Source organism: Prenolepis imparis, unplaced genomic scaffold, assembly GCF_030444845.1.
Source record: "Prenolepis imparis isolate NDT839.2.m4 unplaced genomic scaffold, iyPreImpa1.0 SCAF_1, whole genome shotgun sequence".
NCBI classification, from domain to species: Eukaryota; Metazoa; Arthropoda; class Insecta; order Hymenoptera; family Formicidae; genus Prenolepis; species Prenolepis imparis.
Window position 1 is genome coordinate 13,015,703 of NW_028141159.1, and position 19,581 is coordinate 13,035,283.

Here is a 19,581-nt window from a genome sequence, read left to right on the forward strand (position 1 = left end):
CTGAAATTCATTGTTGTCGCGATGGATAATGAAATGAACTCATAAGAATTCTTAAATTGACAATTCTTATTGTCAGTTTTTATGAACATTTATTTGATATCTCAAAAGAAATATGCAAATAAAAAAATTGGGCAATTATTCTTCGCGCGTAAAAAATCGCTTTTCATTTCGCTCCTTCGTTTATTCAATTTTTGCGCAATTGAGATTATAGCTACAGATTTTTAATTCGCGGAGATTGAAAAAAAAGAGGAATATTTTCTCGCGAATTTTACCTCGATTTACGTATCAATCTCTCTCTCATTACCATATCGGTTACGCGATTTTTTTCCGCGCGATTAATAGCTAGAAGTGTGCCTCGCAATTTCTCCACATTTTCGCGTGTCGCAAATCGCGCGCCGGTGCATTCGGGAGGCTGCAATCTTGGCGGATCGTCACCGAGGCAGGCGGTTGAAAGCCGAGAAGAAACTTGCCGCGTATTCCGCTCTATAGCTTTACGGTAATTGCTGTCCGGACAGCCAACTCTGTTCTGCATTTACGACGGACAATTATAAATCGTATCTCATCACCTTTCCTCGCCTCTGTTTCGCCGATTTTTATCGGCGCCGCAATCACGCCGACGACTCTCATCCGTAACCGCTTTAATCACATTTTAACTGTACCGAGCGTCCGTGATTACTATGTACACGTTCAGGGAGCACAGTTACGCTCCAAGCACGATATGCACGCTGTTAAATAATGCGATACGATGATCGCAAGAAAGTCGGACGACGCGAATTATTTGCAAACTGTCAATCATTGCTTCGTATTACTCGCGCAATTACAATTATATTTCATGTATCTCGCCGACTTTGTAAGAACAGCGCACAAGCAAATATTTTTCTTTCAATCGATCCTCTTTAATTGATATATTACTCTAACAGAAAATTTAAAAGAAATACATTTTTTACATATGCGCTATTCTTACAAGTCGGCAAGATATGTAGAAATATAATGTAATCGCGAGTGATACGAAACAGTGACATTTTGCAAATAATTCGCGTCGTCTCACTTTCTTGCGAATTATTGTGTCGCATTATTTAACAACGTCAGACATATTGATTTCGAGAAATTGCTAATTATTTGTTATTTTCTTTCTTTTTCTCATGTGTTGTACTTTGTGTTGATGAGATTATATATAATCTAAACTAATAAATGTATACAGCCATGGTACTTACAAAACAAGGACGCAGATGTGATTACTTTGTTCGATATAAAGATTAATTTAGATTTAGATTTTAGATGGTGATGTTGCGCGCGAGTCAATGCGAATGACGTGTACGTATCGAGTGATGTACCGAGACACTATCGCCATCGTGTGTGTAATTCGACAACTATGAATGAACTAATTGTAAAAGTTTAACAGTCGATACACAGATTTAATTTTGCATTTTAACGTAAAAAGTCGGCCACAGAATTTTTCATTTTATTTTACTATTATTCTCTATAACGAACATACTCAATATTATTTCAGCATCATTGATATCGTGGAAGAGAAAATTATCTTACGAGCAAATTCCTCGATAAATAAATTAACAAAGTAAAATATGTATTTTTTGCGGTAACGCAATTTATGGGAGAAAATTGTAATTTAAGAATTTATATATCTCATCTCAGATCGCACCAAAAAGTCGAAACATGTCCAAAATTGGAACAATAAAAATTGGAACATTTAAGAAGTCTTTAAGATGTCTTTTAGATATTATATCATGTCTCTCAAAGACTTGTTAAAGATATTTTATGTCCCAATTCTTGGACATGATGCTGTCTGAGATATCGCACGCAAGCTCAAAGAATATAAAACATAAAATATTAATTCAACAGAGCTAAAGCTATATTATTCATGTTATAGATTGTGGATGGAAATACCTGATGGAAGGAAACAAGAAGAGGCGAAGAGGAAAAGGAAGAAGGACTCTCGTTCGATATTTGTTCTTCTCGTCGACGCTCTCCGTTCGTTTCTTCACGCCATTGAAATGGGAAATGGGAAGCAGTGGCAGCAGTGCTGACACGCACGCGCGCGCGCGCGAGGGCGCTGCGGGGCTACGTTGGCAGGCCTGGAATCGGAGCGAGGAAAAAATTGATGAGAGCTGTGAGCTGTGCACATCGTGTATATCCGCAGTGCGCGTCGTGCGGTTGTGCAGCGAGCGAACGCGTGCGACGCATACCTATATACATACGGAACAACACTGGCGGATAGTGTCACGATCCTCGTCGTCGTCGAACGAGAGCCTAGCAGTTGGCCTAGCCCGGACCACTCCCGGCCGCGGAGATGATCGTCGCCCGCAGGGATCGCGACGACGGGACGTACGTGACGACGAGCCGGAAGCTCATGATCGCGGCGGGGATGTGAGCGAGGAAACGCGCTTCGCGAGAGCGTCGCGTTCCTGGCGCCTCGTCGACCTGGCCCTGACAGGGGGTCGGAGAGGAAGAGACGCGTTCACGCACGTCTCGCGTGGTGTAACGCTCTTATATGCTATTACGCTTTCCCTATTACTTTATTCGCGGGAAGCGGCGAAAAATTGGTAGCGACGATGGCGGATTTCGACGCGATCTACGAGGAGGAGGAGGAGGAGAACGAGCAGAATTTGGAGGAGCACTACGTCGCGATGGTGCCTGACCCGATCGTGATCCGCGGGGCTGGCAACATGACGGTGTAAGTTGAAATCGGTGTCGAAATGTACGTGTAATCGGACGAGAGAGAGCTTCTTTGTTGTCTCGGGTGGACGCGCGAGGGTGGGAGGGAGAGGAGGAGAAGGAGGACTCGCGCGCTCTTTCACAAAGAAAGGCAAACAATGGATCACCTGATTTCGATCAATTTTGACACCTCGCGCGAGATGTCAAAATTTCCCATTCACGTCTCGTCGTCATTTGTTGTCGATGACATCGCGAGGGTTGACGAGTTGCATATTCAGCGCGAATCGTTTTATATGTACATACATATGATCGTAAATCGCAAGTTGAATGAATATTAACTACCCTGAATATTTTTATATTCAGTAAATGAGAAAAATAAAACAGGTGTTTTACGTTTTCATTACGTACTATGACTACAAAGTACATCTGCTGTCAATAGATATCTGCGCATTATCGGTGCGATGTTTACCTGCATTTTTAATTGTATTTAAATATGTAAATGTCTGTGTTTGATAAATTATACTTATTTCTGGTAAAAAGATATTTATGCACACATTGTTTATTCAGCATAATTGCTTCTGCAATCAGTACACAATATTTCTCAAATATCTGACCTGTCTAATATATTTGATCTGTATAATATAAAATAACATTAATTTTATATTACCGTAATTATATTATATTAATATTCATAAAATATATAACGAGAAATATTCTTGTTAATCTTGAATAACAAATTTATTAGCTTTATATATTAATATCCAGAGTTTTGTAAAGTTCTTTAACTTTTAAGATTAGATAAATCCATGACTCATGCTTGCTTTTTGTACATTTATAAAAAACAGTATTATATATATATAACTTTGTTTGAGAAACCTTCAATTAAAAATCTTATCTAATGTCATTAATTTTAGATTAATGTTTGATTCATTCATATGTTGGAAGAACATTATTAATCAACTTATTTTTCTTTTTCGTTTTAGATTCGGTCTCAGTAATCGTTTTGAATCAGAGTTTCCTAATGGCCTCATATCCCGGGTGGCACCAGAAGAATTTAAGGCAACCGTTATGAGAATAAATAGTGTACTGAAAAAGACTTTACCTGTTAATGTTAAGTGGTTATTCTGCGGGTGTGTATGCTGCTGCTGTACCCTAGGATGTTCTCTGTGGCCTGTCATTTGTTTGAGCAAAAGGGTAAGACATAAACATTAGTCGAAACTTGAAAACTTTTATAAGACCATTTGTGAAATAAATGTTAATTATTTAAATGTACTTTTTTATAGACTCAACACTCGTTAAACAAATTGTTAGAATGGGAAAACAGTAGGCTTTACCATAAACTTGGATTACATTGGAGATTGGCAAAACAAAGATGCGATAGCTCTTCTATGATGGAATATGTAAGACATAAAATTATATTTGAATCTAGGTTAAGCTAGTATATATATACTCAATAATATTAATTCTTTTTTTTTTCTTGATATTACAGGTTCTTCTAATTGAATTTATTCCAAAGATACCAATCTATAAGCCCGACTAAGTAAACAATATAAAATATATTTAAATTGTGCAATTAATAATACATCAATATAAATTTTGTGCAATGCAACTTACATGCAGAGAAATGCAGAACAGATTAAGTGCCGCTACGATGATACAGGTACTTTTTCTGGTACTTATCTAATGCATATTTTTGTAAATACCATGGATAGGAATGCACAGTACAATAATTCGATATAATAATGAATTGATGAAATTTTAATTATCGTAAAAAAGAAACTATTTATTTATTTATAATTGATTTAAATCGAAAAGATATAAAAATAAAAATTGGATGATTATTTTTTTCATGTTTTTTTTTGTATTTGTTTGTTTGAAATTAATTAAATCGCCGTCTTAGTTTTCCATCATTTTCTTTATTCTTACTAAATATTTTTCACGCTGAAAACACCGCTCGATAATTTATTTGTCACTTTTTTTTAATTGCGTGAATGTAATAATCTCAGATAATGCTTACTTGAAGTTCCTTGTAACGTTCAGAAATCTGTACTCGTTAACTAGAATTTAAGCATTCAGGTGAGAAATTAATCTGATTCAGTACAACGAACATATTAAAGTACAGATAATAAAGTAAAAATGAATAAATCTCGCTAATAAATCTGTCTAATTGTGCGTAATAAAGCACACGCACGTTGTATATACGTACGTGTACATATATAGAAACTTATTTTAACTATAAGTTAATTTCTTACCACAGTGATATTAGAAAGTATGATATGTAAAGTGCAGCTTTACTTTCTGATACAAATTTGACAAGGTATTTTAACACGAACGAAACATCCGAAGTAAGAAAGCGCGCGTTGTTACATGCGATTAAGATAATTAATGTAGATTTCACAAAATGTAGATAGCAAACTCGTTGATAAAAATATAAAATATCGACAAAATATAAAAATGATAAATATAAAATGCCGATGATAAAAAAAGATTTTAGTTGCGAAACGCAGCAGTTTAATAATAGGGTAAACAGTACAGAGCTATCAAATAATACCAATACAATTATTGTCACACTGAAGGACAGAGAAAATATCGCAGCATTACCTTGAAGTTTATTAACTCTTGTTTCATGATAAAAAAAACTAATGCTTTTTGTCCATGTAATTATAGGTAAATAAATGTTGCTGCAGAGATATTTTTGTCACACATATTCGTTTTTTTTTTTTAAGTTAATGTTTATATTATGTCTTATAAGAAAAGTGGAAAATTGTTTATCAATAAGTTTTAATTTCGTAAATAATAATTTATCTCAATTTATTTAAATAATACAATTATGGTACTGTTTGCCCTATTCTTGTTAATGATATATGATATACTCTTACTTGTATAAAACAGGAATACCAGGATGATGTCTCCCATGTAAAGCATTGAGGAACTTGGTTGCGTAGGCACTATTTTACATTGCAGTTTAATATGGTTCCGCACAGATATTTCTCCATTAACAACTTGTTTAACACACGATAATGCTGTTATCAGCTCTATGTTGTTTTCACGCTAATCGTTATTATGAAACGAGTAAATTTACTCATCACCAGGCGCCTGGAAAAGAAAAAAAAAAAGTTGTAGCAAAGTATGCAAAAGCATGTAAAAAAATACTACAAAATATTTCTGTTGCTGTTCAGTGGCTGTGATCGAGAACAAAAGACTAGTTTTGAATTCAAATGTGTGTATTGCAAACAACTACACATAACGCCCGTGCTTTATCTCATAATGTTCTCTACATTAAAAGCCTTTTATAGAATACCAGATTTACTCTGTTTCTCTAATATTTGTACTTATTCTATAGAATATTTAAGGACAAAGTAAAAAACATTGCATTAGTAGAGGCGTCCGTGTCATTTAGATTAATAAGAATGATTATATTGCCATATCTGATTTCAATCACAAACCGTAAGACATAATCCATCATTATCATTAATATTTTGAAAACTGAAGCAAATAGAATTATTTATACAGATTTCTCATTATACTCAATGAACATAATGCGGAACGGATTATATACTCTCTATGATCTGTTGAATAGTTAATGATACATCAAATAATATAAGATCGTTATAAATCGTGATTGCATAAGAATCACGTTATTACATTTTCGAGCGGGTGTACGATCGAACTGTTACGCAAATATTATTTTTCCGATAATCCTACAAAGCGAGTAAAGTATCAGTATTTCTCTATATGTAATACCTCTCTAATCGATTTATCGAACAAACACTGAATTATATACACATATATAAAGACCGAGATGTACTGTGTAATGGAACCGTGCATATATGTGCTTTCTAAACTGGTTATCAGAATCCTCTTGATAGTATGTAATAAAAATAAGGCTGTGTTACAAAATCGGGCAAAGCGAGAGCCACAGTATGGTTCTAAACTACTTTTAAAAACAATTCTCGCATATTTTTTAGGAATAAAGATTACTTAACATATACCGACGAATAGAAACAAATTTTATTCTCTGTTGCTCGCGTTTCTATTTAAATATCAAATATGTCTAATTACGTCTAAAACGGTCTAATTGTTTTCTTGAAATACGTATATCAAGAATCAGGAAAATACAAGTAATACAATTGCACATAGTTTACTAATTTATTAATTTTTTAATATACAATTATAGGCAATGTATACTAAAAAATTAATTAAATCTTTACATCGCTTATATATACACATGTTGTCTATGTGAAAATTTACACGATCTTTTATCGCATAGATTATAAACTATGTAAACTTTGTAAAAAAAAAAAAAAAAAAAACCGCTTATTTCTCATTAGTGTTTCATCTTTCCACATATAAATTCATAATTATTTTAAATACAAACAAACGCGAATAATCTTCAACCCAAAAAAATAACAGCATTGTAATGTCACGGAAATATAAAAATTAATGTATATTGAGGAAAGGTTTTATTCGAAAATGAGAGTTATAAGCGTAAATTGTATAAAAACTATCTATCATAGATAACACACATGGTGATACATAGTTTACATAGTTTAATTGTAGATATAGACTATTGATGTTTAATGCGTAGCTTATCAGACAATTAGTTTGATAACAATTAACTAGTTAATTCACTTTAGAAACTATGTATTTTTAAGAATATACTTCTGTAATCTGAAATTATTTTGCAACTCGCATTGTTTTATAGAAAAGCTCGGCTAATATTGTACATGTTGAATGTGCGGAAAGAAATATCAAAACATCACGCGACAAAAAGATTCTTCCATTTACTCGTTCGATACACTGCATATAAATATGTAAACATGTATTTACATTGAAAAACAGATGTTACATTGTATGGAAACCAATTATCTGAAATTGGTATACATCTCAGATCTGTTTCGTTTATTATTATTTAAGAGATGGAATATCATCCAAAGGAGCGGAAATATTTTTTCTTGGGACAGGAATTGAATTTGTTAAATGAAAATATCAGCGTTATGATAAGATGTGTACGAGTGTAATAATAACGACGTAAATATGTGATGTGAATCCCTGTGGGATATATAGCGTGGCAAAATTTGTAGTATCGATGACTAAATTACAGAATGGGAGAAGAATATATTTTTGATAGATGCAAGAGAAATGTGGAAAGTGCAATGAATAATGATTATCGGAAAAAATTTGAAAGAGCTCACGATTTGATGTTAAAAATATATAGGAAAGTTATGTTTTTCAGATTAAATATTTTTCGTGCGAATTTAAATATATCGCAATAAAAGGTATCATTAACGGCAGATTAATACGAATAAAAAAATTGTAGAATATCGCATATCATATACATGCATTACATGCACTATAGTTTAGTTATATTAGATATGTAACTTGCCACGGCATTTATTTATGTAACATTTTGAAGCCAATGTAGAGGAGAAGTGTAGTTGCAAGACATTCTTGGCGCAAGAATGGCTAAGTAGGAAAATTATTATCAAGCTATCGTGGTTTCAACATGTGCCTTTCGCTCGTAAATTTGTGTGAATCATAAATGTAAATATTATATGTTAATAAGATATATTAAAAAATATATTTGTATAGAATGAGAGTGATTCCTATATACATATACATATATGTATATATATGTATGTGTGTGTATAGCACATAAATAAAATAAAAATATCTGTGAACTTGCAAAGCCATTGCACAAGATTACATGACGAATCTAAATAGCATATCATCAATTTGCGACGAATAGAAATTGTCCTTTTAGAGGATATAATGTTCATTGGTGCGACAATGTGAAATACGAGAAATATACGTAAATATATTATTAAAAGCTAGCTTTTAATTTTAACAATTGACATATGCAATATGCAATTTATTATACAACTAATTTTCTGCTATGATTATATCTTTCTCGTATGCCTTCTGTTAACCATGTAAATTTATGTACCATGTTGACTGTGTTTTTCGGTTTGAAAATAAAGTTTTACAATTATATAATAGTCAAATATATATATTAAGTTTTATTCTTATCAAATATATATATTTGAAGTTTTATTCGTATCAGAAGATATCTTTTAGCAATTGAAATTAATCAGATTATTCTTTTTCGACATAATCTGATTCAATATAATATAAACTATTTATTTTTAACTGTAGATTAAATGCAGTTTAGCTTTAATCGTAGTCTTATTTTGATCAAATAGTAATAGTAGTAGATATATACAGATTCTCTTGTATTCATGTTAATACACTCTAAACATAACAATGTATCAGCAACAGAACTGCTTGTTTCGAAATGTTAATCAGGACGCTACGTCACATTATGATAATTAACAACAGATGCTTTACAGCTTCTAATTAAAAGCAGTGCATTGTTAGTTCTATCTGTGCTACGAAACAGATAATATTTCTTCAGGTATAACACCTAGACTAAACTTAAATTTAAGGTTCTCGATTAAGATCGAATGTTTTACATGCTTAGTGCAAAATGATATTACTACATAATAGAAATATCCGAGCGTTGATATTCCTTGCGAATATGCTGTCGCAATCAGTGGATTCTAATGAGCTCTCCTCTACCTCCTTTAGGTAAGAAAATATATATCATGATATTAAATATGTATATATTATTTTTTCCCCTATTTTATATACACTTAAAAACATGTCAATCAAATGTTATAAAATGTTACGAAGCGAAGAAAATTAAAAATAGATATATACTTTGTTCTCTTTTACGAATATTGAATAACTTGTATATAAATGTATACTGTATTTTTTAATTTTCAGCACCGTTTCAACGTGTCCCTTGTCCATAACAGTTTTAGATTTCATTCGTAATTTCACTCAACCCGATCTAGAAATTAAATGGCCTTGCGAAGTACGTTCTTACTGGCTATCATTGCTACCATTTGTCAGATTCGTCCGTTTCTTGCTTCGCTATGTAACACCGTTTATTATAATAATCGGTAAGGGATGCTTCCGCTATACATATCGTGCACAATCTTCGACAATTCTCATATAAAATTATAACTCACTTCGTATAGGTGTATTGCTAAATACTGTATCTTTTAGTATGTTGAGCACACCAGTGCTATGTGACTCCAATTTGTCACTTTATCTAAGCGCACTCGCTATATCAGATAATGGAGCATTAATTTTCAATTACGCTGTTAGTGTCGCAAAATCGCACTCTACATCTGTTAATAATCTTTTTATGGTAAATATTCATTGCTCATTTTGCATTATTAAGGGGGCGGCTGCAATTACTAAAATATTAAAATTCTAATTATTATTTTAAGTAAAGAATTCCCTGATTCTTGAGCTATAATAATTTTTGGATATATTTAAATGCGTAATAAAATGTTTAAAATATATAAAACTGATCTGTCAGACTTGAAATTCTTTGCTACAATTGTGTTTTTCAATGTTTCTTTTTTTTGGAAATTATATTGATTACAATTTTATTATTTTTTAAAATCTGTTTAAAAACAAACTAGGATTTGATCGTTCGGTTTAAAAAAGAAAAAAATTATTTTATCAAAAATTATAAAAGATTAAAGTTGCCAAAAAATTGACTTTATATAAAAAAAAACACTGATCAAAATGTAGCCAAACATGTGAGAAAAAGTGAAAAAAAAAATTACTCAAATGTTAAGAAAAGAAAAATGTCCAGTTGAGAAAAAGAAATAGAAAAATAAAAACTTGCTATGATTTCGTAATTGCACATGTCCCCTTAAATATTTGCCCAATCTTCCTGTTACAAGAAACTTATCGATTTTCTTAATTTTTCATCATATATAGTATATGCATGTAATATGTACTCTAAAATAGTGTCAAGTAATTGAATAAATTATAGTATGTTAAACGGGAAGATACTTATTGACACAGCAGAAGAAAATTAACATATAGTTATATAATATTCAGAATAATATTTCTTCAGAACAGCAGATTCTTATGTGGCACGAGTTCCGTGAGCATGGAGCTTTTCCAATTTACGTCGACTTGGTTGATCGTTGCTCTCACGTGGACGCGCGTAATCGCTGTAATGTTTCCATTCGGAGCTCGCGGTTGCCAAAATTGTTCCGCAGTTATAATTATCACAACTTTAATTTGCATAAGCTTTATAATATCCTTAACGAAGTTGTATTCTGGCGGTAAAGTGTACTCTATCATAATATTATTTTTGTTCCCATTTACATTATAATTAAATTATTATTATTCGTTATTATTATTTCTATCGTCAACAAATTACAAATTATAGGATACGAGACTGACAGCGTTTTCGAATTTGTACCATGCCAGGAGAAAATAAAACCATGGGGCAACGCTATGTACTTTTACATCGCTCTGTCCACATGGCTACCCTTGCTTTTTATATCCATTGGTAATTTGTTGTTAATTATTCGCATGAGAAAGTCTTACAAAATTCACAATGAATTAACTCGTAAGTCACCATCGTAATTACTATAATATATTATACAATTATGATAAAAGATTTTAATGTGATTTTCGCTTTATAGATAATTTCAGATATAAAAGCAACAGAACTTATAATTCTAGTAGAACGTTACTTGCGGTATCGATAGTACATTTAATTTTATTGCTGCCACTTGGAATCGTCGAGACATTGGAACTTTATTGGGATGTAATTTTAATTAAACATCCTGCTAAAAATGTAGAAGAAAATGAACGCTATATACACTGGTAACAATATCACAGAATATAAATTAACATAACAAAAATATTATAATATAATACTAAGTTATGCCTAAATCAAATTTCTTCTGCTTAGGACATTTATAAAATTAGTAATATTTCTACGTATTAATATTTTTACATATATTTTAAGATGGTGTACTGTAGATGTTGTCTTTTCAGGTTGAAAGAGAAGATGTTATTCAAATGGTGCCGTGGCTTGTTCTTTCACATATACCACTGGAATTTTGCAATAAACTTCTTTCTATATTATCTTGCAGGAAAGAAGTTCCGAAGTGTCGTAACGCAAACGTTGAAAAATTATACAAATTCACACTTGTGTTATAAAAACATCTTAAAATGTAACAAATGGAGTAATTGTGATAAACATTTGGCGACAGTACGATCTTCTAGTACATTGTTGGCAAGAGCTGTTATGCGAAATAAACAATTTATCGATGATAATATTATGGGAAGTAATGCTAATGAAAGAAATAACAATATTACCCAGTTATAAAAATAAAATGCATTTTATAAAAAGAAATCTTTTCGATAAAAATGTTGCATACAGCTCATGCATATCTTTTGCAAAAAAGAATCACATATTCAATTTAAAATTTATAAATAATTATGTTTAGATTATTTTCATTTTTATATGTACATATATATATATTTTTTTTTTCTTAATTTCGGAATCTATTCAAATAGACACAAGAAAGTTTATTTATTTTCTCTAGTTTATTTTACATACACGTGTGTGAAATGTTTACAATATAAACATTGCAAAATATCACATTGCATATTAGGCAATCCTTGCAGAACAACGTAATTTTTAAGAATTAATTAGCATTTTAATTACGTGGTAAGGATTTTTATTATATTTTAAATATAACTATCAATTTTTGCTATTATCACTCGCCTTTTCTAATCTCAGCTTATAAACTAGATTCTGGTCCCAATGTAGACCTTTGATGTAACTAGAATATCATGCTAATACTGTACTAATGAGAATTTCTCGAGTAAATTAATATATATAATAATAAGATTTATATTTTTTTTCTGTGAAAACATAAAGTAACTCGATAGGATATAGAGTTAACAATTTTGATTTCTTTCTTTATAAAATTTAACCAATTGACTTGACAAATTTCTGCATATAATAAAATATTCCAATATATTTTAATACACCTACGAAATCAGCTTTGTAATTACAATTCGCATATAGATATACAATAATTAAATATATACATATAAAAAGTATTTATTCATCTTAAAGATAGAATAAATCAATAGTTATTTAAGTTTAAGCTATGCGTTTTTACCCTTTCCCTTTATTATGCGCGCACTCATATAATATACATTTACACTGTATCATCAATTATGTTTTGCTGGTAACTCTCAACTGAAATAAATTCTAAATTAATTCAAAATACATACACATGATAAATGTGACACAAATGTAAAACATATGTATTTATGTTTAAGAATAACTATTTTTCTTATTTATAATTTATTTTTACAATTAGCAAAAAATTCTTATATATATATATAGAGCGCATAAATATAGGGAAGATATATAGAGTAATTTTCTACCTTTAGAGATGTGTGTATTAAATTCAAATATGTACAACACAAAAGTTATAACTCTATATTGCTAAATCTGGTTAAAAAATATTCCAGAACATAATATCCCATTTAAATCATCTTTAATAAAGTATATTATTTTTTATTTGGTTGTTTATTAACTGACTATCAAAAATGAATTCTTTAATTAACACACTGGAAGCAAACGTTTAAATTAAAATGAATTATTCATTACGATCATTTATAAGTCTTGATAGATCATATATTTCATGCCTTATATGAAATTAATATTTAAATGATTACCTTTTGTATATAATATATATCATCGAAATAAACGTTCAAATATATTCTTGCAAAGATGTCATCGTAAATAAAAACCCTCAGAAAATAAAATTTGAAATATTTAAAATAATTTTGAAATAAACTAAAAAAAACTTTTGAAAATCATAGATATATACTATAAAAAAAATCTGAAAATGTATGTGTAATAAGAAAATAAAAAAATAGATGTTTTTGATTTTTTGTACAATTAAAGAAATATAAGGCATATATAAGATATTTGGTGAAAATTCTCTCAATAATATACAAATTCATATAAAAGTTTCAAAAATAAGGAACAAAGAAACTTTATGTGATTTGCTTTGCCAAAAGCAATCTTTATAAAATATTGCAAACAGTATAAGAGGCAAAACTTTTAGAAAGACTAAACGAATTGTATATATTTTATCGCAGAAAATGTTATCTTCTAATTCTTAAAGATAATAATATATCGCGATCATACTTTCAAAGATTATTTTTAGTGGAACACGTCAATAAAAATCGTATGTGTAATTCAGTCTTTCTGTTGGTAAAATTTTCTAAAATTTGCATCTTTTTTAAGTAATATGTACACGATCAAAATTACATCATAAAAACTTATTTTTACACTTCTTTTTTTATCACTATTCTTAATATTGATTTATAAAGATACAATTGATGTGATCCAAAATAATGTTTGCAATACGGAGCAACAGTAAGTTGTTAATACACTTCACAAAATATTGAGAGAATATTTAGATATTTTGTGGTAGTCTATTTACATAATTGGTTGGAAATTGTCCTTTCCTACCATTGTACTCACCGTACAACCAATCTTCTGATATCCTTGAAATGACTGTGATTTTTGCACCTTCCTGTAACACATTAGACATGTACATTAGGAATACAATAGATCTTTTCATTCAACTGTCTTGCCATAAAATTTTCTTACCTCAAACGACAAGTCATCACTATTCTCGCCCAGAAAAGTATAAAGTGCTGTAACGATGTTGTCCGGTAAACCTGGCAGAGGTATCTTAATGTCAATGAAGTTAAATGGAAACATTCCTTGACGATTTCCTATTCTTCCTTCCAACCAGTCGTCGTTGATCTTTTTTATCAATTGCACAATATCGCCCTCTTTTAAAGCTAAATCATCTGAATGCGTTGCCGGGAAGTCATACAGCGCAATACCATAAGGTTTAATTTCGGAATTTCCCTGTAAATACTTGTCATTGAAAAACATGCTTTGTTCTCTTAAACACATATATTCGATATCAAAAAATAAACTTTCAAATATATTCTTGCAAAGATGTCCTCGTATGTAAAAATTCTCAGAAAATAAAGTTTGAAATATTTAAAATAATTTTGAAATAAACTGAAAAAATTTTTGAAAACCAGATATAAACTATAAAAAAAATTTGAAACAATCTCATATAATGTGTGTATAATAAGAAAATAAAAAATAGATATTTTTGATTTTTTGTACAATTAAAGAAAGATAAAGCATATATAAGATATTTGGTGAAAATTTTCTCAATCATATACACTCATATAAAGTTTCAAAAATAAGAAACAAAGCTATGTAGCTTCAAGTTTATAATACTTACGCCAAGCTTGCTGTTCAATTCTGCCAAATAATCCACAGGAGGTGCTGGTGGTGGAATTGTAGGCATGGGCGGTGATGGACTATTACTTTCTTCATAGTCATTGGCCCAGGCGTTAGTAAAATCAATCATCAATGATTTATTCACCATATTGTTATTCGAAACTTTAAAATCGACACATGTTTCCTTAGGTATCGGTTCAAGCTTCTTGAAAGGTATCTTTGGTGCTGGAGGCTTAGGAGGTCTCGCTCGGATTATCGTAGGCATCGACGTGACGAAAGGTTTAGAAGCAGTCAAATTGGAAGGCACACTATTCGCTATACGGTTGTTGGAATTAAGAGAAAATAGGCACGTGCCACCAGCGCCTTGAGGTACATTCGAGCATGTATCTTCCAGAGGCCCAAATGGATCTGGCATTGTCGTTTTAGTTTGCCATGGATCATTTTGTGATATTTTCTTGCAGGACATACCAAAGAAATCAAAATCATCTTCAAAGGCACTTTCCGTTTGCGATGTATTTCCACTACTCGTGAACACAGATGGATTGGAATTTCCATCACTACCAAAACTGTCGATGCTAACTCCATCACTGGAACGAGTTGTGAACGTTGGTGATCCAGGTGGACTGAGATCTATCAAAGATACCGCTGCGACAGAGTTTGTAGATTGTAATACCGGATTCTGCAGCTGACTGGTAGGACGTGAAAGAAGATTCTCTTGCTTTTTTCGTCCAAAGAAATTAGTTAGTAACTCTGTCGGTCTGGCCTAAAAAAAAAATAATAATAATAATAACATGTATGCACATAAAATATTTTAAAATTGATTTTATTGACTTAATATATTGCAGCTGACAAATAAATTGAACTGTCGTACAATGCAGACTGCAATTTGAACAGAAACACATTTCTGAGCATGCTTTTCCTTGTTTTGTTTTCATTTAAAACAAATTGCAGATATTGCTTACAATATATTTTTCAATATTGTTAATGCATTGCTGTATAAGAGAAGCATGTGTTACATTAATACAAACTTTCTCAAAAATGCTTCTGCGACAATAAATTGAATTAAGAATTGGAAGGAAATTTTATAAATCACAGTTCTTACTGGCTTTCTTGGTTTCTGATCCTTCTGATACTGTATATGATTGTAATTAAATTTCGGAGGTGGTGGTCGAGGAGGTGGTTTTCTCTTTTGTACAGGTTGCGTCATCAGGTTGCTACTTCCAAAAATGTCATTACTAGAAGCACAAGGATACATATCATTAAGTGTAAAGAACGAGAGTAGGAATTTCCAGAACTTGCCAGTAGCATCACGTAGCAAATTCAGAGTTATGCGGATAACAAGAACATACCTGCTGCTCCAGATCGGCTCTCTCTGCATCGTACCCTGGCCAGGAGGACGAGGCGCCGCGCGCGTCGGTATTCGCATTTCTGAAAGCAACAAAACGACCTCGGATTAGCTCGAACGACGCAACTGAAGCTTTGACGCGATCCGTTCCTCGCACACGCTGGTACGCACGCACGCACGCACACATACATACGTACACACATACCTACACATACACCCGCGAAAAAAAAACTCGCGTGCGACCTCAGATAAGACTGCGAAAAATTCTCCAAAACAAAGCGCACGCTGGGTGACAGATGCCACGATATGTGTCGTCGTCGACGATGATGCGATGTCGGTTTGACCGCGCGATGTACGATATACGCCTACTACAGGTCGAGGCAGATAAATCGGACGGCGCAGATAGACGCGGAGACTTATCAGTGGCGTCCGCTGATAATCGCGGGGGAAATTGGCGGAGAAATCGAGGGTTCGACGCGCTCAGCGTTTTATCGGCGAGAAAAAAAAACCGATTAAACGGGCGTACGAAAGGCGTCATACCTCCGAGGTTTCCGTTGACGGAAACGCCTACGACTTGGTGATCACGAATCGCGACTGCAACGCGATGACGCGACCAATAATTCGCTGCATTCATCACTCACCTGTTCTCACGTTCGCGGCCATTTTTCATTCGTCGCGGCTCGCTGCGCCAGCGACTACGTCATAGGTTATGATAGCGCAAACTTCAAACAGTTGAACAGTTCTTAGCGCTATATATGTATATGTGCTTGGAAGTATATTAATAAAGCATGATTTTAATTACATTATTTAGTGCTTCGAAATATTTTAACGGCATAAATTATATTTTTAGAAAAGAATTTATAAGAACTTAATTTGAACAATTTATCTCAGAAATTTTTATAAACAAATTTTTATATACCAGGTGTCCCATTTTAAAGGACCCACTCAAATATCTCATTGTCAGAAACACTGCGTTAAATCGAAAAATGTTTCCTACAAAAGTTGTAGGGTTTCGAGGGGGACATAACATAGTAATATTCATTTGACCTTGGGCGGCGTCTCCAAGATTAGTGAAGGTTAACCTTAAGTGAAGGTGAGAATGAATTTTGAAGAAAATAAAAAAATGCTTCAGATAAAAGTTGTTCAAATTAATTAGTAGAAAAAGATGTTATAATAAAAAATATGGGTTTCCATTTAAAAAATTTATTCTCACCTTCACTTGACCTTGGAGACGCCGCCCAAGGTCATATAAATATTACTATGTTATGTCCCCCTCGAAACCCTACAACTTTTGTAGGAAACATTTTTTGATTTAACGCAGTGTTTCTGAGATATTTGAGTGGGTCCTTTAAAATGGGACACCCGGTATAATAAGAATAACACTTTAACTTGAAAAATGCATCTCAGAAATCTGCAGTAGCTTTTCAAGATTACCTAAACATGCAACATAAATATGGAATTATATTATATCTTAGGAATATTTAGTAAAGTGATGATTAATTTATAATAAAATTAATATTAGAGATGTAAAAAGAATTAATATTACAAACTCTAGAATAAATCTTATAGAAATCTTTTGAAATAATAAATCTAAGAAACATATGAAAATCACACAAATTATATAAAAATTTTATTGAAATTGGTATGATATTATTAATAATATTGATATATTTATTGATAAAATGTTATAAATACACTGCAAAATTTAGGCTTGATTAATTTAGGTTTGTTTAATATTTAGACGCGACGAGATCGACCAATCATATCTGAGCGCTGCTTACGATTACGGCGCGACGATCGGCCAATCACAGCTAAGCGCTGCTTACGATTACGGCGCGACGATCGGCCAATCACAGCTAAGCGCTGCTTATGATTACGGTGCAACGATCGGCCAATCACAGCGCGAGTTTAATAATCTTGAGATATTCAAACGCGAAGTTTAGTTAGTAACGCTCCTCAACCGTCTTCGGGTCCGCGGTCGTGTCGGTGGGTCGAATTCAAGTGAATTTCGCGAGTGTTTCGCGATCCTGCTTGGATCAGACAGTATTATTTGCGATGCAGATCGAGAGGGAATAATCGAACGTAAGGATTAAGGCCCGAACGACGATAATGCGGTCGATCCGTGCTCCAAGTGCATCGGATGCATTTGCCGGACGCGAGTGCCGGGAGTGTCGTAAGTGATTTGTGTCTTCGGTCGGCTTAAAAGTGCAATAAATCAGCAAGTGTCTGTGAATGGAAAAGATATTAGCATAGTTAGTGTTGCTGGTGCTTCACCAGCTTAAGTGCATTGTGCATTACGGGAAGAGAGACGAAAGTAGCAGTTTCCTTCCCTCCCCCTGCCAGGAACCGGTGAGTGCATTCGTTTAATTGCATTCTCATTATCAATTCTTTAATTGTTTCATGCGCTCCCGATGATTATTTAATTACGCTTTCGTTATCATTCTCGCGATATTCGTCGTGAAACAACGATCTCCGTGTTTCAGTGAACGACAATACCAAGTACATAAGGGTGAACAAAATGGCCGAGTATAATCGGTGCAATCATTGAATTTATCTTACGCGACAGCCGGTAATCGCTGAATTTATCCTACGAGGTCATATCAAAATCATAGAGATATATAAGAATAGAGTGCGCTAGCGAGCTGAAAAAGCGATATAGCAATAGAGAGAGAAAGCTGCACATGGACTCCTTCTGTCAGTCTAAATAGCGCGCATACGACAAGGACACAAGGGGTCTATATGCAGCTTTCTCTTTCTATTCCTCTATCGCAGCCGCTTACGGGCTCTCTCTCTCTCTAGCATATGACTCGCACACTCTATTCTTATATCTCTATGTATCAAAATCGTATAAATTGCACAAGTCAAAGAAGCGAAAATTTGCTAATTATATTTTGAAATTATAACATATGTTATAAAAATTAAAATAGTAATATGTTGTAAATAAATGTTATAATACTTTAAACTCGCGACTAATATTTTTGACAGTTGTCAGCTGATTCCTGTCAAAAAATACTAAAAACTGAAAATGAAGTATTATAACATATTTTATTTACAACATATTATTATTTTAATTTTTATAACATATTTTAAAATAAAATTAGCAAATTTTCGCTTGATTAATATTTTTATAATATAATTTATATAATAATTATAAGATAAATAATATATATTCTCTTTTCATACACATTGTTTATATGTATTTATATGTATTATTTGATTTAATTCTCTATTTTATTCTCTATTTTAACTTACTTATTTGTTTCAATTTAAAAATTAACTTTTCCAAAAAAAAAAAAAAAAAAAAAAAAAAAATATCAAGAATTTACACAATTAAATTAAATGATAATTCGCAGTTTATTAACGACACTGAGCAAAATAG

At 32.2% G+C, this 19,581-nt stretch overlaps 4 protein-coding genes and 1 long non-coding RNA gene across 10 annotated transcripts in view; 3 read left to right on the plus strand and 2 right to left on the minus strand.

Moving 5' to 3' along the window:
• Positions 1–2,000, minus strand: part of LOC145937334 (uncharacterized) — a 26,907-nt gene extending 24,907 nt beyond the window's left edge. Inside the window, exon 1 of the long non-coding RNA XR_014425549.1 lies at positions 1,906–2,000. This is a non-coding gene — a long non-coding RNA (uncharacterized LOC145937334). The remainder of the gene's footprint in view (positions 1–1,905) is intronic.
• Positions 1–2,565, plus strand: part of LOC145937162 (uncharacterized) — an 86,309-nt gene extending 83,744 nt beyond the window's left edge. The window contains exon 3 of the mRNA XM_083040103.1: positions 1,889–2,565. Coding sequence (XP_082896229.1) covers positions 1,889–2,565 — 677 coding nt within the window. The remainder of the gene's footprint in view (positions 1–1,888) is intronic.
• On the plus strand, positions 2,166–5,695 carry LOC145937238 (cysteine-rich hydrophobic domain-containing protein 2). Of its 2 annotated transcripts, XR_014425535.1 has the most exons (5): positions 2,166–2,692; positions 3,657–3,867; positions 3,957–4,073; positions 4,163–4,333; positions 5,566–5,695. XR_014425535.1 is itself a non-coding variant. In XM_083040206.1 (4 exons), the coding sequence occupies exons 1-4, from the start codon at positions 2,571–2,573 to the stop codon at positions 4,211–4,213; spliced, it is 501 nt and encodes a 166-aa protein (XP_082896332.1). In that variant the 5' UTR covers positions 2,166–2,570; the 3' UTR covers positions 4,214–4,429. The 2 variants fall into 2 exon arrangements, 1 of the variants encoding a protein (XP_082896332.1); XM_083040206.1 differs by lacking the exon at positions 5,566–5,695 and having other exon boundaries at positions 4,163–4,429.
• L(3)05822 (SH3 domain-containing lethal (3) 05822) lies at positions 5,565–16,917 on the minus strand. Of its 5 annotated transcripts, none has more exons than XM_083039909.1 (7): positions 16,743–16,859; positions 16,207–16,285; positions 15,960–16,092; positions 14,859–15,620; positions 14,201–14,467; positions 14,072–14,123; positions 5,565–5,769 (listed from the first exon to the last, which is right to left on the minus strand). In XM_083039909.1, the coding sequence occupies exons 1-7, from the start codon at positions 16,834–16,836 to the stop codon at positions 5,759–5,761; spliced, it is 1,398 nt and encodes a 465-aa protein (XP_082896035.1). In that variant the 5' UTR covers positions 16,837–16,859; the 3' UTR covers positions 5,565–5,758. The 5 variants fall into 5 exon arrangements, with proteins under 5 accessions (XP_082896035.1, XP_082895951.1, XP_082895859.1 ...); XM_083039825.1 differs by lacking the exon at positions 5,565–5,769 and adding an exon at positions 12,081–13,421; XM_083039733.1 differs by lacking the exon at positions 5,565–5,769 and adding an exon at positions 12,085–12,769.
• LOC145944357 (uncharacterized) lies at positions 8,834–11,884 on the plus strand. Its single transcript, XM_083052638.1, has 7 exons — positions 8,834–9,261; positions 9,460–9,638; positions 9,717–9,889; positions 10,613–10,826; positions 10,934–11,116; positions 11,193–11,376; positions 11,551–11,884. Exons 1-7 carry the CDS (start codon positions 9,161–9,163, stop codon positions 11,882–11,884), a joined length of 1,368 nt encoding a protein of 455 aa, XP_082908764.1. The 5' UTR covers positions 8,834–9,160.
• Positions 16,918–19,581: the final 2,664 nt, after the last annotated feature.